Source organism: Siphateles boraxobius, unplaced genomic scaffold (assembly GCF_051911475.1).
Source record: "Siphateles boraxobius isolate OS27281-9 unplaced genomic scaffold, OSU_SipBor_1 15, whole genome shotgun sequence".
NCBI lineage: Eukaryota > Metazoa > Chordata > Actinopteri > Cypriniformes > Leuciscidae > Siphateles > Siphateles boraxobius.
Genome location: NW_027508755.1, coordinates 1297343 through 1316266, shown reverse-complemented (window position 1 = coordinate 1316266; position 18924 = coordinate 1297343). Strand labels below are relative to the sequence as shown.

General features: G+C 41.3%; 1 protein-coding gene across 1 annotated transcript in view; it reads left to right on the top strand.

The window, feature by feature from the left end:
* The window catches only part of LOC143738601 (sterile alpha motif domain-containing protein 9-like), a 34608-nt gene extending 16888 nt beyond the window's left edge, over positions 1-17720 (top strand). The window contains exons 3-4 of the mRNA XM_077230593.1: positions 12081-12142; positions 12227-17720. Of these exons, the coding sequence (XP_077086708.1) occupies positions 12139-12142; positions 12227-16809 (4587 nt within the window). The 5' untranslated portion in view covers positions 12081-12138 and the 3' untranslated portion in view covers positions 16810-17720. The remainder of the gene's footprint in view (positions 1-12080; positions 12143-12226) is intronic.
* The last annotated feature ends 1204 nt before the right edge of the window (positions 17721-18924 follow it).

The following is an 18924-nucleotide window of genomic DNA, read 5'->3' as shown; positions in this document are numbered from 1 at the left end:
GCCTGACTGGCTCAAAATTGTCCATAGTCAAGCCACGAACAGTAGTGTAAGGAACTCAGCTTTTTGGAAACATTAATAATCAATAATATCTTTTTATTATTAATTATAAATATTTGGGTCAGTTAATTGGATTAACTTGATGTGGCTGAATTAATATTACAATCAATTAATCAGTTCGTCCAAAGAACTATTTTGATTATTAATTTATTCTAAGAAAAGGGTATCTTCCATGGCCACAGAAGAATAATTATTTCTTCGCCTGTACAGCACTTTGAGCCAGTAGCAAAAACCGTGATCGTAAAGTGACTTGTATTGCAAACAAAACAGAACCAAATACATATTATGTACAAGTTTTATTAACTAAATATAGATATTTATATGAATATAAATAAACTAAACAACATACACACATGAATACATAAATAGGTTAGTGATAGGATGAAATTGGAAACCGGAAGAGGGTCTATGAGGAGAACCATCAGAATTTCATTTTCACATTTCATTGAATTGAATACTTGCATTTGTAATGGGAACAATTCTTGAAGTTGTTGAAAATTGAAGTCGTTGATGGTTCCGGCAGCGTCAAGTGGAAGTTGGTTGAGCGTTCTCTTTCTCCAGGAACACATGATTGGTTTGGTCAAGGCCTGGGACTCTGTTGAGGCCACGCCGAGCACCCAGGAGAAGTGAGGAAGTCAAAAGGATGGGTGATTGGAGTCGTTGTTGGTTGGAGTCTTTGTTCCAAAACTCCTGAGATTGTCCTTGGTTCTTTGTGAGAGAGTCTTCTCTCTCCTGCCTGAGCCCACCTCTGGTTGGAATCGAGGCCTGCTGGGCCCTTGGGCCCCCGTGGAGGGGGAGGGGTTTCCCCAGTATCCCCAGAACAGTGTTGCGGCTGGATGAAAGAACTAAGAGAGGGAGGTCACATGTGGACTGTCTCTAATAAGGCCTGGAGAAGATCCTCCCCTAAGGGTTGAACTCGACCAATCAGAAAGGGGACATGTCTGAGAGGGAAAGTGGCTCTTAGTTGATTTAGGATCTTTGTCCCATAATATGATTATACCTTCATTAATGCTAAAATAGCTATAACACATCCACACTGCATTCTAGAAGAAGGTGATGTACATCAAAGTGTGAGTCATTAAATGAGGATTATTTAGGTAGGAGGCATTATACAGGTGAGGTTACATTGATCGTTAGTTGGTTGTATACCAGGATACATACCATAATATATACCTAATAGTACACGAGACAGTAAACCATTTACACTGTTTCTTTCACAGTTTTATGCATGTTCATTTATAGATCAGTTAGTCTATGATTAACGCAGCAAAGTCTGTTTTAAAGAGGGTTTCTGTTTCATAGTCTCTCTCTTGAGTATGTGGCCACATTCCTCGGAGGTCGTAAAATCTCCTTATCATGCCCTGTAACATGACACTGTTTCTTTCACTTGTGTTTGTTCATTTGGGCTGTGTGAGGAGTTTCATAAACCTTTGTATATAATGAATAAATAGTATGTGTCTGATTGGTCCATACCCTACAGATCCCCCCTCTCGATCGTTGTTGTCCCCCCTCAAGGACAACCACGAGCGAAGTTGGAAGTGCAGAGAGATCGGACACACACTTGTCATAGAAGGCTGGAAGGCCATGGTGGCCTCTGGTTGCTCGTGTCTTCTGGAGCGGTGGTCGTTCCACGGCTGGTGATGTGGACAGTAGCAAAGTCCAGGTCTCTGCAGCAGGTGTTGAGGTAGCAGGTGTTGGGACATTCTGAAGTTCATTAGTTTTGGGGCAGGTGTTTCCTTGTGGTTGCAGGAAGTGGTTAGGCCTCTATGTAGCATAGAGAGGTTTTCAAGCTGACATGGTGCTGGTGGCCGGAGGTCAGAAGGTGGTTGTTAGCCTCTCAGTCACGAGAGGTCTGAAGGATTGAAGTGTTGTTCTGTCCTTATGGTGGTGCCGACGCAAGCTTGCCTAAGCTGGGGTGGGCAAGGAGTCGGAAGCTTGTACCTTACAGGACTCCTCGGGTGAGTCCTGTGCAGGGAGCTATTTTGCATGTGTCAGCGGCTCCAGTAACTCTGAGGCAGGTGCGTCCAGCTGTCCTTGCGGAGCCTCAGATTGACACCTGTGTGAAGGGTATGGAAGAGGATGCTGTCGTTGACAGCCGTGGTCTTCCTGTGGTGTTTGCAGGTTGAGGGTGCTGTCCTCCATGGCTTCTCCAAGGGGCTTGGCTGGTACCTGGGTTGTTGCCATGGTGACAGTTCTGTGCTGGTCCTGGGCATGCTCAGTCCAGCTGCATTGAATCTGGTTCGAACCTCAGTGTCTAGCTGGTCTGTAAGGCTTTGGGCACAGGTCCGCTCCTTGTGGGACGCTGTGATCTATTATGTGAGGTTGTTTACCTTCTGTTTTATACCCATAAGGTGGGGTAAGGAGATGAGAATCTTGATCACCCCGGTGTGGCTGTAACTCTGGCTTGGGTCATGGGTCGGATGTCAGCAGCCATGGGTGGAACAGTGTTCCTCGCGATGGCTTGTCAGTCTTTTCGTTCTCCTAACCGGTTAAGGTCAGGTTAGGCAGAGGATCTGCAACATTTTGGCACACCTGTGGTGAGAGACTAATGCATGACCCTAGAAAGTTCAGAGCCACGGTTTAATGGGTTCGCTAGATATGTAGCATAAAGCTAGGTATTTCATGTGTAGCTAGCTAGTGAAGTGTGTATTGTATCCTTATCATCTTAGCTGTGAATGTTAGGAGGCTAAGACTTGTGTGGTTCCGAGAGTATTTCCTGGAAAGGGCATAGCCGAGATGAAATAAATGACTTAAGATGGTTCTTATGACTAAAATATTTCTCTGGACTTAACTGGTGGTTCACTACGGCTTGACGAAGTGAAGAATAGGAGGAAAAAGGACAACTTTCCTATTCAAATTATGCTTATTATCAATCCTCAGGACTATAGTTATGCCCTAGTAATCGTTGAAGTTACTTGTGTTGCAGGGTCATAAAAATTAGTGCACTTGTTGAAAATAAACAAAATCACAAATAAAGGTGTCTCTGGTTCCTTTCTGGGCCCTATGGGAAATGGAACCACATTTGAACAAGAGAAGAAATGGAAATAAATCATATACATGACAGTATAGACAAGTGAATAGCTGACTGCTATTATTATCGAAGTAAAATAAAAATAAAAAGGACTTAAGTAAGTGATCAAAACAGCCGGAATGATCTGAAATTGAGAGTAATCAATAGCACTAGTGACTAACCTTTAGATTTGCCTGGACCAACACTCCATAGTGGGTCACAGCTGTTGCGTGTTTAAGACCACACCGTGTGTGTCCCTCCAAAGGTTTAGTCAACATGCTGATGAAAATTCTCATAACTATAAGAATTCTTCTCTAGCTACACAGCTTACATGTAATTAAACTTGGGTTTAATTGACAGGGCATCTGCAAATTTAGCCTACAGCGCTCAGCAAGGACTATGCCTAAACTAGTGAAGGTGAAATTCAGCTGAGAAGAATTGAAAGTAAGGAAAGAGAAAAATTAGAAACCCTAAATGGGGTTAAAGAAAGTATTTTAGAATACTTTGCGCTGTATACATAAAAGCTGTAATTAAGGCTTCAAGTAAATGATGCTAACCGCTAACTGTAGAAGTTATTATGTAGCTTAGCCTAAGCTGGATTGATGCTAGGTTAGCTTAGCTTAGCCTAAGCTGGATGGACGCTAGGTTAAGTTAGCTTAGCCACCTAGGCTGGTTTGTTTACAAAATGACGTCACGAGTTAGCACTTCCTGTGACAAGCCGTTGTCATGGGAACCAGTGCATGTCAGAACAATTCAACAGTACCTGAAGAATGTCTACACATTTTACTGAGTTATGAATGTTTAAACGGTTTAAAAGGGGGCGCCTATACTTTAAGTCTTTCAAGAACTTGATGTTACATTCAGTAAAATGCTAATGTGTTTTGGCATTTGCTAATTTTACTCATGGAACTCTTCTCTTTACTTTACACAACTTATTCTATTTGTTTACAGAGTAAGGAAATAGATTTGCTGTAAGTCAAAGCTTGTCTGAGCCTATATAGTTACGTCCCTCTCATGCATAAATGCTGACTTTTCAGCGAGTGAACAGTTTTGATCACTAGGTAGCTCTCTGCTTGTGGATGCAGCTAAAAATTTAGGTGAAATACATCAATCTAACAATAATTTGTAAGGCCTTTACATTGTAGAAAGGGGAGCGTCACCCAGGTCTACGTATATATAACACTGTCCTGAGCTTTCTTTGTCAGAAACAGGTTTAGCAATACTGCAATTTGGATTTCTTTAACCAAAGCAGGATAGATATCGGTACAGTTTACAAGCTGCTGAGATGAGATTCCTTTGTCAAACAGACTTACGCTTTAATGCTGAACTTACTGATACCAGTTGGAAATCTAAGACTCTTTCACTTACAGTAGAGATGTCAATTCCCGCTATCGTTTTATCTGCATTTAGACAAGCCAGCAACCAGTGATCAAAATGCGTATCGCATGTTGTGTTCCAGTTGGACCGCAATGGTCAAATGCACGCCTGTAGGTTAACAGTAATTTAAAACTCAGGTGGTTTTCCTACACTATGGCGTCAAGGTATGCCCTATTTGGAGCTAGTGTTTCCTGTAACCCTTCATTGTCATGGAAACTAATGTGTAGCAGTGCCAATTCAACCAGCATGTAGCAAATGTTTGTTTCAAAAGAGTCGTGCATAGTCTGTTGGCAGGTGAGGCTTACACGTCCATTCAAGATTTTCTTTATATCAGTAAAATTCTACTTTTACTAATGCAGAGTCTTGCTGCTCTTTGAGCACACATTTTCATCTACTTTAAACGTTTTATGTCCTATGTTGACCAGGGACTTTTTAGCAGAGTCTTGCATTGTTTTCATGCTGTGTGCCTTCTGGCTTTGCAGTTCAGAATCAATGGGGTCTTAGGAACCTTTTCTGGGGAGGCCTTCTGTGTTAGAGGCCTTCTGCATCAGGTCACGCATCGTTGAGTGGGCATTGCGTGGGGGCAGGTGAAAATATGGTGACTAACTGGTTTTGGAGGAAAAGTTTCTTGAAGCTGGTGTCCTCCTCCGTCACAGGTTCGTTGTAAGTTCCACAGAAAACTCGTTCGGAGTCGGTGGTGGTAGCACAGGCCCTTCTAGGTCTGTCCTGCTTGGTGTTTGGGCAGGGCCCAGCTGGGCTGGATGTGTCTAGATCAGATGGAGTCTGTCTCGGTGTGCCACACCGGCTGCAGGTGCAGACTGCAGGTGAAAATCAATGTCTCGTGGATTGGCAGGGATGTCTCTGACCTTTCACTTGAGATTGTTGAGTGTCACTTCATGTGCCATTTCAGGGATTGTCTGAGTTACCTTTTCCTCCTGCAGCTGCAGGGGCTCTCAGGACACTGTCTGGTGAAGTGTTAAGCCGAGGGCTTTGGCTCCTCCCCCCCTTTGTGCAGGGCTGGGGAAGCTTACGCTGCTAATGTGAAGGTCAGCAGGGTCCATCTTTCTTGTGTCGTCCATTTGCAGTGGGTTGGACTGTTGCAGCTCTCTTTGGACCACATGGAGTGCGTCAATAATGTTACAGCATCGCTAAGTCAGTGTTCGGACTTCCGCTGCACATTGATGGCTTTAGCTCTCTTTGAGTTCAACCATTTCTTTAAGTTCTTTGAGTGAAACAGTTCTTTACCCGTCGGTTTGCAGGTGCTCAGAGCTGTCGTCCGCCTGAAAACTGATGATCTCTTTCAGTTGCTCTGCTCTGTCAGGGTCCTTGCATCTGTCCTGTGCCTTCTCCCGTTGAGCAGGGTTCGTTCTCTGTGGAGTCCTGTGGCTGGCAGCGTTAGTTCATTTACCTCCTGTTTGAGGCCTGCGGGAGCATGGCCAAGGAGAAGATAATGCTGGTCAGCTCTTGGTGGCTCAGGCTGGGTGTCAGACGTCTGCTTTCATTGTTGCCTAACTGTTCCTTCCTCTGCCGTGGCAGGTCGTTGCCTGCTTCAGGCTGAAGGATGTCCATGACACTGCTCTGCCGGGTCTTCAGGTGGTCCTGGTGGCAGGGCTGGGTGTCTGGGGCCTACTGGAACACTTGTGGGAACACGAGAGAGAAATGGCAAAGGCAAATGCAAGTTTCTACAGAGGTGGTGAGCTATCTGTGTGGGAGAATGGCTATGTGGAGCAGCTAAAATTTAGTGTTGGTGAGCACACACAACAAAAAAAAAAAGTTTTGAGTATCTTAGTTGACGTGCTTTAAGCAGCATCGACTGATGACTGGGCTCTTACATGTCATAACCTATTACTCAAAAATGCTGATGGTTCTTCTCACATGTTGTGCTACGAGAGTAACAGATAGAGCAAAACCAAAATAAAACAATGGGATGAAACCAGAAAAGAAGAGGAAGAAAGGAGTGTTTTACCTATTTAGGTTTAGCTAGGAGACATAGGTAAACAGGAGTCACTTATGGGTTATGCTGCTGTTAGACTAAGCTACCAGGCACACATCAGACATCTCAAGGTCCAAAAGAAGAAGAAGAAACAATGGGAAGTGTTTCCAGTTCTGTCTGGGGCCTACTGTGCGTTTGTGTTTAGCCGTACTTCATGTACTTAGCTTGGTGCTAAGGAGTGAGGATGGGTAAAACACAGACAGGAAGTAGGATATTAATGACCTGTGTAACTCGCTAAGGAAACAACAGTCGCTAGATATTGTAATCCTATAGAGAGAGAGAAGATGAGGATAGTGACTAGTGATCTAAAATAAGGTAAAGGTAAAGTTAGAACGTCCTTATAGCTCTAAGAAAACTAAAAGGAAAGGGAAGCGTATCAAGTAATTTAATTAAATTTCAAATTTAGTTAAGCCCTTCTTTTTTTCTTTAGCTGAATATAAGAATTCAGGCTGAAACAAACGTAAATAACTAAATTGAAATAAAATAAAAAAAAATAAAAAAATGTATGTAAACATTGTGTGTTCTCATAGCTCTGGTAACTAGAGGGGAACTTGACTAAGCAAATTGATTTAATTAAATTCCCAATTTAATTAAATTCAATTTAACTGAATAGGACTATTCAGGCTCAACAGGTGTAAATACACAAAATAAAATAGGGGTAGATTTAAGTAAAAATAAAAGAAACACAAATAAAAACCCAAAGTATCTGGGTTTCAATCTGAAAGTGAAACCAAGAGGAAGGGGTCGAGAGAGAGAAAGAGAGAGAGAAGAGGGTGGTTTAACCCTCTTATGAGACGTGCTTCGTGAAGCTCTGACACCAGGATGAATCATTCGTCTCAAATCATTCGGAGTGTATCACTGCTAAGGTCACGTGATTTTATTAAACTGGGCTTCGTTACGCGTCATAGCTGTTTCGAAATTGTTTTAAATTTCAACGGTTCGTGAACCATTGTGTATCTGGTCTCTATGTGATCTCGTATCACTTTATAGATTCGTACACATTTAATGACGCATTTGATAAAGGGTCTGATTGACTTTCAAGTCAAGCTTTCATAAAACGAGCCCTACGGTTTACTAAGATATTATGCCTTGAAAGACACCTCATATTAAACGATATTAGGTAGCTCGCGGATTGCCATTACCTGATTACACCTTTTGATAAAACCTTTGCGATTGGTTTGTAAAAGGTGTTCCGTTGATTTGAGTTTCCGCTACACTTCCACTGTTTTGACCAGCAGGGGTCGCCAGCGAGGGCGCTTCAAACAAAGAATCATTTGTGACTCAGTTGACTCCTTTGATTCAAAGCCTCGAAGAGCTTTGACTCTCATTACTCGTGTTCAAATCACTCAGTTCAAATCACGCAAAATCTATAGTCTTTGGTTTAAGGTTACACTTTACGCTCTAACGTGTCTAAGTTTTTAGGCGGTGCTAAAACTATCACTCGAGGTAGAGGGTTTTACTTGTAAGTCATGCGTGTAAGTTAGGATTGAGGGAGCTATTGGCTACAACCGTCGCTTGTTTACACGAGGGTCTGTGAGATTGGTGCTGTTGTCAGAAAAACTAGATAGGAACGCCTGCTCGCGTTCCGGACGCAATGCCAACCAACAACACTGATCGGCCGGAGCAGCGGGCGAGCTGTGCTGACAGTTTGCACTGAGTCTCTCGCTTAGACACGACGTTGCGTGTGAGTGACTCTTTTTAACAAATCAAAACAGCACCATTCTTTCACAGACAATGGCAAATTACTAGTTAGCTAAGCTAGAATTTATACCACTAATTCGACGCGATTGTTTCATATGAGCGCTTCAGCGGTTTAATATGAATACAATGACGTAACGCATAATAAGGCCTTAATCGGTGATTGAGGAACATCGCTCAGATCACATTCAAAAATGCTGAAAATGGAGATTTCTTCGTCCATATCAGGTTAATTAGTTCTGGTACCATTTATGCGCGCGGCTAATCTGAGATTTCTTCGTCAGAGAAGGCTTATGCTCGATTTATATCTGAAATTAGGCTTTCTTCGCTAATATCAGGAGTTTCTTATCGTACGATTTAAATATGCATTATAGCATTTGTGAACTTTCTGCCATTCGTAGGAAGGCATATTCAAGCTATAGTTTTGCTGATTTACTCAGAAACTTGTACGTGCATGTATGAGATGTTAATAAAACTTATGGGACAACATATGATTGATTACTGTCTGCTTGCATACAATGTTTAATACGATGCCTTAAAATTCTCCACCATATATGTAAGGAACTCAGCTTTTTGGAAACATTAATAATCAATAATATCTTTTTATTATTAATTATAAATATTTGGGTCAGTTAATTGGATTAACTTGATGTGGCTGAATTAATATTACAATCAATTAATCAGTTCGTCCAAAGAACTATTTTGATTATTAATTTATTCTAAGAAAAGGGTATCTTCCATGGCCACAGAAGAATAATTATTTCTTCGCCTGTACAGCACTTTGAGCCAGTAGCAAAAACCGTGATCGTAAAGTGACTTGTATTGCAAACAAAACAGAACCAAATACATATTATGTACAAGTTTTATTAACTAAATATAGATATTTATATGAATATAAATAAACTAAACAACATACACACATGAATACATAAATAGGTTAGTGATAGGATGAAATTGGAAACCGGAAGAGGGTCTATGAGGAGAACCATCAGAATTTCATTTTCACATTTCATTGAATTGAATACTTGCATTTGTAATGGGAACAATTCTTGAAGTTGTTGAAAATTGAAGTCGTTGATGGTTCCGGCAGCGTCAAGTGGAAGTTGGTTGAGCGTTCTCTTTCTCCAGGAACACATGATTGGTTTGGTCAAGGCCTGGGACTCTGTTGAGGCCACGCCGAGCACCCAGGAGAAGTGAGGAAGTCAAAAGGATGGGTGATTGGAGTCGTTGTTGGTTGGAGTCTTTGTTCCAAAACTCCTGAGATTGTCCTTGGTTCTTTGTGAGAGAGTCTTCTCTCTCCTGCCTGAGCCCACCTCTGGTTGGAATCGAGGCCTGCTGGGCCCTTGGGCCCCCGTGGAGGGGGAGGGGTTTCCCCAGTATCCCCAGAACAGTGTTGCGGCTGGATGAAAGAACTAAGAGAGGGAGGTCACATGTGGACTGTCTCTAATAAGGCTTGGGAAGATCCTCCCCTAAGGGTTGAACTCGACCAATCAGAAAGGGGACATGTCTGAGAGGGAAAGTGGCTCTTAGTTGATTTAGGATCTTTGTCCCATAATATGATTATACCTTCATTAATGCTAAAATAGCTATAACACATCCACACTGCATTCTAGAAGGAGGTGATGTACATCAAAGTGTGAGTCATTAAATGAGGATTATTTAGGTAGGAGGCATTATACAGGTGAGGTTACATTGATCGTTAGTTGGTTGTATACCAGGATACATACCATAATATATACCTAATAGTACACGAGACAGTAAACCATTTACACTGTTTCTTTCACAGTTTTATGCATGTTCATTTATAGATCAGTTAGTCTATGATTAACGCAGCAAAGTCTGTTTTAAAGAGGGTTTCTGTTTCATAGTCTCTCTCTTGAGTATGTGGCCACATTCCTCGGAGGTCGTAAAATCTCCTTATCATGCCCTGTAACATGACACTGTTTCTTTCACTTGTGTTTGTTCATTTGGGCTGTGTGAGGAGTTTCATAAACCTTTGTTAATAATGAATAAATAGTATGTGTCTGATTGGTCCATACCCTACAGTAGGAATTTAGCAGAGTATGGGTTGCTACTACCTCTTATGACGTCATCACCCAGTTACGGTAAAAAAACATGCTACCTTTGAAGAAACCCCAATAAATTTTATTTTAACGTATTTTAAGACTGAAATTTTTAAATATATACATATTGAGCACTTTAATTTACACATTAATTGGTTGTGGTGGTTAACCTGCAATTTACACTTTAATCCGTAGGGTTTAATATAGTGTGCCCACCCCTTGCAGCTATAACAGCTTCAACTTTTCTGGGGAGGCTTTCCACAAGGTTTATGAGTGTGTCTATGGGAATTTTTGACCATTCTTCTAGAAGCGCATTTGTGAGGTCAGGCACTGATGTTGGAAGAGAAGGCCTGGCTCGCCGTCTCCATTCTAATTCATCCCAAAGGTTTTCTATCAGGTTGAGGTCAGGACTCCGCGCAGACCAGTCAAGTTCCTCCACACCAAACTAGCTGATCCATGTCTTTATGGACCTTGCTTTGTGCACTGGTGCGCAGTCATGTTGGAACAGGACGGGGCCATCCCCAAACTGTTCCCACAAAGTTGGGAGTATGAAATTGTCCAAAAAGCTGAAGCATTAAGAGTTCCTTTCTCTGGAACTATGGGGCCAAGCCCAACCCCTGAAAAACAACCCCACACCATAATACCCCCTCCACCAAACTTTATACTCTGCACAATGCAGTCAGGCAAGTACCAGTCTTCTGGTAACTACCAAACCCAGACTCGTCCATCGGATTGCCAGACAGAGAAGCGTGATTTGTTACTCCAGAGAACATGTCTCCACTGCTCTAGAGTCCAGTAGAGGTGTGCTTTACATCACTACATCTGACACTTTGCATTGCACTTGGTGATGTAAGGCTTGGATGCAGCTGCTGGGCCATGAAAACCCATTTCATAAAGGTCTCTATGCACTGTTATTGAGCTAATCTGAAGGCCACACGAAGTTTGGAGGTCTGTAGCATTAACTCTGCATAAAGTTGGCGACTTCTGCGCACTGTGCACCTCAGCATGCACTGACCCCACTCTGTGATTTTAAATGACCTACCACTTTGTGGCTGAGTTGCTGTTGATCCCAATTTCTTCCACTTTGTTATAATACCACTAACAGTTGACCGTGGAATATTCAGTAGAAAGGAAATTTCATGAATGGACTTATTGCACAGGTGACAACTGTGGCCATGAGAGTCATTAGAACACCTGAATTCAATGATTTGGAGGGGTGTCAAGTCAAGTCACTTTTATTTATATAGCGCTTTTAACAAAACAGATTGTTTCAAAGCAGCTTTACAGAGATAACAAGAAAATAATGTTGTAATAAAATTAAATGTCCCCAACTAAAAAAGCCAAAAGCCAATGGCGACAAAGGCGAAGAAAGGCGAAAGAGCCGACAGTGGCAAGGAACCAAAACTCCATCAGTGACAGAATGGAAAAAGAAAAAAAACCTTGGAAAAAACAGTCCCAATACTTTTGGCAATATAGTGTATAATATCAGTGATGCTACCTCAAGTAGTGAAATATACTGTATACACAAGAAGTACAGATAAAAATGTGCTTACGTTCTCCATGCTCCTGTGCATGTCCATGCAATCACCCGAATAACTGATATTGAAAATCTAGAATTTTTCATACTTTGTTTATGGTTATGCCTATTTCTGAATCTATACCATGCATTTTGTTCATGCAGATGTGAATTTGAAGCATTAGCAATTAACAGATAAGTAAAATGGATGCACCTTTCTATGTTTACACCCCTTGTTGTGCATTTATTTAATGATGAAATTAATCTGAAATACATCCCAGTTGTTGCCAGATAAAATACAGATAAATGTATTGTTGACGGCTTTAAAATGTCTCTGCTTTAACAATGTCATTTCTGTTCTTCAAGGTCTGCAATGTAAAGGTGTCTGCATTTGCACTGTGATCATTAGAAGACTAATTAAACAATGGGCAAGTATAATGTTGTTTTATAACACTTACCAGTCATTGTTTTGAAGTAAAATATCTCACCTTGAGCTATTTTTTGGTTTGCAGAAAAGCCAGAGGATCCTCCACTGGAGACATGGAATGAGTCTATGGTGAGCAACTGGTTAAGATCAATAGGAATTAAAGAAACATACATCGAAAAACTTCATGAACAGGAAGTAGATGGTCGGATCCTACGTGAACTATCTGAAGAATTTCTGAAAAAAGAGACTGGAATGAAATCCGGGCCTGCGCTTTTGATCATCAAAAAAAGAGATGAGTTAGTAATTATTTCACAAAAAGCCCAACGACAACATGATAATTTACACAAACAGTCTTCTGGGAAAAAGGACAATGGAGCAAGTGCAATTAAAAGTATTGACGCAAGAGCCGATGTCAATGAAGAGAACAACAAGGAAGAAGATTCTGTACTTGTGGTAACAACAAAGAGAGATTCAAAACTACGACCTTTTGATATGAAAGGTGTTGATTTTACATATGTTAAGAACAGTGTACTCTTACCAGAATCAGGGGTTAGTGATTTTATTACTCCATGTCATGAGTACAAGTCATTTGCCACTGCTGCAACACTGGACCGCCAAAGACTACAGGCCAAGTTCGCAAAGGAAGTGCTGAAGTTTGCTACTGGTTGTATGAATGTTCGTACAAATGGCACAATACATTTTGGTGTCATGGACAGTAGAGGTGACTCTGGTTATGTACATGGTGAAATCATTGGTGTTCCTGTCGAGGAAAAAGATGTATACTATGATTCATTAGATTACATTGAGAGGAGTTTCTCGAGCTCTGATAGCGAACTTGTACGACTATGTATTGGTGAACCTCAGTTTGTTAAAGTAGTTTGTTCAAACAGCAATGTGGAACACTATGTTGTGGAGGTTGATATTAAGCCAGCAGTGAGCATAGTGAAGAATAAGGTGTTCTCCGTTAGCCTGCCAAATTTTAATGAGAAGGCAAACAAAGTTCAGTTAGAGAAGAAGACTGCTTATCGGAGAGTGGGTTCTAAAACAGAACCAGTGGCTGACCTAATTGAATTCTACCAACAGATCAAGTTTAGGGATGCCCAGAGAGAAGAGGCAGAGAAAACTGATAATTTCACAGCACCAAAACTGTGCCAGAACCTGGGAAAAAAGCTCAAAATGCTCATAACAGGTGGAAAGAAAATAATGGACAAGGAAAAATGGCACATACTTGTCACCAATCGATTTCAGGAGAAGGATCTGCAACACATTGATTTTTTGCTGAACATGAACATCTTCTGTGTGTTTGACTTTGATCCAGCTTCCAATGTGTCTGGGTTATGCCATGAATACAATAAGCACCATGCAGTGAACCGCCATTTCATGCAGAACTACAAAATTCCCAGCGGCTTGAGCATCCGTGACCTCGAGAGTCATCTGCGTCTGTTTGATCAAACCAGCTGGATATTTTGCAATGGCCGGAGCGATTTCAAAGGCAACGAGCCTCCCTGTGATGAGAAGACCTGGGTCAAAACAAAAAGAACTCTTCTAAAAGATTGTGTGTCATTGATCTGCAAAGATATCTTGCCAAAAGGAACCTTTCAAGTGATCTTCCTTCTTACTTCCCCTGTTGACATACCATTCCTCAACACGTTCTATGAGTTCTTCACTGATATGGAAGGACATGAAGACATTATCTGCCTTGCTGAATCGGAGGAGAATTTCAAGGACTGGCAGAGGTTTGCTCTAGGATCCTGTGACATGGAAACAGTAAACAGTTCAAGTGTTGTTGGGATGACAATAAGTCAGGTAAATGCAACCCTCCAACAGGTCCAGCCAACCACTACAAGGGCCACCAAACGATTACCGATCCATGTCAAAGGGGAGTGTTTCCTTGATACTCGAGAGGAGGAAACAAGATGTTCATTGGAGATTCTGAGTCTAAACCACTGTGAAGAAACTAGTCCCGATGTCATGGAATCTGAAAAGGAGAAGATTGAGCAGCAGTTTTACCATGGAGGAAAAGTAACTTGGATGAATCTGTGGCTTGCGGATAAAAAAATAATTGGGGAGGTTATTCAAAGAGATGCTTACAATGAAGTCAACAATATGATGAAAGACTGTCTTTGTTGGAGTTTGGATCGGGCACCCATCAGCTGCATCAACATATACCATCATCCTGGCAGTGGTGGCAGTACAGTGGCAAGGCAAGTACTGTGGAATAACCGAAGGGATCTAAGGTGTGCCGTTGTAAATCATTCAAAATCTGCATCGGTTGTTTCAGAAGATGCCGTTTGGCTTCGGGAATACGAAGAAAAGGATCCCCAAAAATGCCTCCCTGTTCTCCTGCTGTTTGAAGACTGTGATCAGGAGTATTTAGAAGATATAAAGAATGAATTGGAAGTGGCTGTCAATACCAAGAAAATAGCACATGGAACTCTCTGCTTCATTCTGTTAAGTTGTAGGCGATCGCACAATCCAGAGAAGATGTGCAAGGAATCACCTCAACAGAATGTTTCTATTACTCATAAACTTTCAGAGACTGAAAAAAAGCAGTTTTCCAAAAAACGACAAAGACTTGAAGAGCAGTTCAAGCCAGAATTCATTCTAACATTTGTCCTGATGAGTGAGGAATTCGAGAGCCACAAAATTGCTGAATATGTGAAGAAGTTTGTCAAGCATTTACTGCAAGACATTGACCACAAGTCTGTGGTTACTAAGCTTGTTCTGTATGTGGCATTGCTCAACACTTACGTGCAGAACTCTTTCATCTCTCAGTCACATTGCGAAGCTCTCCTGGCTCTGTCCATCTGTGTGGATAGGTTTCGACGACATGCCTTTGAGACTTCTCTAAGTGAGCAGGCTAAATTGGTCTTAATACACTTGAGGGATGAAAACACCTACATTAACTCCGTCAGAATCATTCATCCACTGGTTGCAAAGGAAATCCTCCAATTTCTGGGTGACAAACAACAACAAAGTGATCTTGCTTTGGATCTTCTCAACAACGATGTGCTCTTTGAGCATAGGTTTGGTAAAGATCAGTACATGAAGTTCTTGCGAGATCTGTTTATGACACGCCACAGGATCAGCAAAGGTGATAAATTTGACAGCTTTTTCTCTCCCCTAATTGAGCATGTGAGAGAGATAGAGTGTCCAGATAAAGCCATTGAGCTTCTAAAAGCAGCTTACAAGCGTTTTAATGAGGATGCATTTTTTGCTCAGCAACTGGCTCGACTCAATTACAAACATGACAGATTTGAAGAAGCAGAAAAGTGGGCAAAAACTGCAGTAGAAAAAAGGCCGAAGAATTCCTACATTCTTGATACCAGAGGTCAGGTGTACAGGCAGTGGTTTGCAGCTAAATGTAAAGCCATGGAGCAGGATGAAAAAACACCTGAAAACACAGTAGATGCTTTGGAAACGGCACTCAAAGCCATTGAATGTTTCCAGGAATGCAAGAATGCAGCAGTTGAGGACAATGACACCATGAACAATGCTGGCTTTTTTGGAGTAGTAGAGGTAGGATGTTCATTGCTGAATCTAATGCGCACTCTTCGTGTGTTCTCAAGAAGGCAGCCTTCAGAATTAATTAAATACCTTCTTACAGATTACATTCCTGTTGAGATAGAAGAACCATGGGAAAATTATCATTGGAAGCTGAAAAACCTCCAAAAAATAATGCTGGAAGCACTGGAATGGATTTCGGAAGACTTGAGTTACTTCCAGACTGACCTAAACACTGATGAGGAGAAGAAATCTGACACTGTTGAGAGGACCATAAAGTATCCCATGCACTGGCTGGTGAATAAGTCTTCTGCTTATGGCAAATATTTCAGTGGTGCTTCTCTTATTACAGATCAAAACCAAGGGAACTTAAGTCCTCTCATGAAACGCATGTTGATTTATTATCATGGTGGGGGAAACATCACAACAATTTTTTCCCTCCTAACAAACCAGAAAGATAGCAACCCTGTGACCGTTCTGGAACACATTATTTCACTTTACCCAAGCAATCCTATGAGGGCACAAATGCTACCAGCAGACGTTGTCAAGTACATAGCATCCCACTTTGCTTTAAGTTGCCTCTCAACTCAGTCTTCTAAACTGGCTGCATTTCAGGATCTACAAAGACTGAGTCACCAATTCCCTAAAGAGAAACTGAGATGCTTGCCAAGTGCTCTTTTCTTACTCATCCTACTTTTCTGGCCAGAAGAGCATGACACAGAAGTGGAGAAAGAACACAAGTATGAAACTGTTCTCTCTGCTGTTGAACATCTCCAGAGAAACTACAACAAGAAACTGAAGGACATCCCTCCAAGGAAAAAGAGGATCTACACTCATTTCTTCCTGAGCAATGGGACTGGATTTGAAAAGTTTGTCCACAAGAGCAAGGTTGAAAAAATCACAAAACTGCTGTCTGTTTCAGAAAAACGCCTGAAATGGTTTAGTGGAGAAGTATGGAAAATGCCTGAAATCTCTAAATTGCTGAGATGTGTCACAGGCTGGACGGAGGATGAGAAGGTTTTTCTAGAGGGTCCCAAAGGAATGAAATTTCATATCCCAGCTCTCAAGTCATCCTCAGTACCCCATAACAATGAGAATGTCACATTTTACCTGGGCTTCACTTTTAAAGGACCTGTTGCATACAACATTACTGTACAAACATAGACAAACTTATGTATGTTTGGGATAGACAAGGCAAATGACCCAATATCTGTCCTTTGGTGCAAATTACATTTAATGTGGAGGGAATGTTTAAGTCCTGTTTAAGCCTGGGTTCACGCGGGACGATTTTAAAATTGTTGGCCGATTTTCCAAACCTGAAAGACCCCACACACGGCGATAAAAAAAAAAAAATCACGGGTCTAAAGCCCAATTTATACTTCTGCATCAAACTCACGGCGTAGCTACGTCGTAGGCTGTGCGTAGCGCGCGTACCCTTCGGCGTACCCTGACGGGCACCTCTCCAAAAATGTAACTACGCGTCAATTCTACGCGGCCGCAAGCGCTGTGATTGGTCTGCTAGAACCCCTCCCTCGGGTTTCACATGCTCCCTCTGCATGTGTAATTGTGCGGTAAAAGTACGCGGACAACGTATAAAGAAGTATAAATGAAAACCAACGCGTAGTCTATAGCGTAGAGACTCCGGCGTAGGTCCGACGCAGAAGTATAAATCAGCCTTAACAGTTTTGGTCGTACAGTGTGTGGTGCGCAGCCAAACGGCAAAATCAGCACATCACACACAAACTGATTTGACTCCCGAGCATTCCCAGGTCAGACGGAAAATCCCTCGAGATCAAACGTGACTTCAGAGTAAACACTCATGGCGGACGAAGAGGATGCATTGGCGATAGTTTGTAGTTTTTTTTTAACCGAAAAAAAAAAATGTTAAAGGAAAAGGCGATGGTCAAAGAAGTGTTAGTGTTCTGGTGCGCCATGCTGCCAGCTGTTTTGATTTTGTTTCCCGGTGCTTCATCTGCGCCTTGTCACCTTGCTTTCTGATTGGCTACACGCCACCGTCCACAGGCTCGTTTGTCCCCGGGGGACACCACACACGAGGAGAAATCGGTCCAAAAAAATCCAACATGTTAGATATCCCCGTTTTGAGATCGGAGCGGTCCCGACGTCCTTCCGAGCAGACGAGAGCAGTCTCAACACACCACATACGGCAGGAATATCTGATCAGATTATTTTACGATAATCGGAGCATCCTTAAGATTGTCGGAAGGGGTAAATCGGGGCTAAAATCGGCCTAATTATCCTGCCGTGTGAACCAGGCTTTAGCTGAAAAGAATTTTTCCCTTGTATATTAACATTAGCACTGTACATTGATAGTGAGAAATTGTTTGTTATTTTGTTCAGTGTGATTGGTAACTTGATATATTTTGTGTACAATTAATTGTATTTCCCTCACAGATGTCATAAATGCATATAGATATACTGAGATTTGTATTTCAAAGTAAAACTTTAAATGCAAGATGTTTGTAGACACTGCAAATGATTATTGTAGCTCTTTTTTGATATCGTAAGGAATTGATTCTTGGGGAATTAAAAACCTACTAATAAGGATGGATGGCAATTGATTTGACTATTTGTTTTCGTCTGTGCAGGTTTTTGTTTCAAAAATTGTAATGTAATTTTTTTACTTTTTTTTTTTTTTAAAGTTCTTAGTATATCTCATGAATGATGGTGCTTTGTATAAGAATAAAGGAATTTATATTTAAAAGTCCAGGAAGTGTTACGTGCCTTAAAATATTTTTATCACAATCCCTTTAACATTAATGTAATGGCCTCAGAAGTGGTCAAAAAGGTATTTTCAACATAAAATGTAAAAAAAACAAAAAAATGCTGACTAAGGATTTTCAGGTCAGAGACCATGTGGACTTACCCAAAAGTGCTTAACACAGTAAAACTACCAGTCATATGATTAGCTTAGATCATTACAAACCAATATCCAGAACAAATCACAGTGAAGAAGACTTGAGTGACATTGATTTTTACTCAACGGTATGACTTAAATGTCTTTCTGTTCAGGAGACTCACTTGGTTGCTGTGACCAAATTGACGGAATGCATAGCTGATATATATTAATAAATAATAAATAAATAAAATTGGATGACTAGTAATTTCCTACTACTTCTGAAAAAACAGAGATTCTAATTATTGACAAAAAACATCCTCACATAATAACCTAGAATACTGTCTAATGATGGCTGCTCTGTCAAGTCCTTGTCGTCGGTTAGGAACCTGGGTGCACTCTTTGATACCAATCTTTCATTTAAA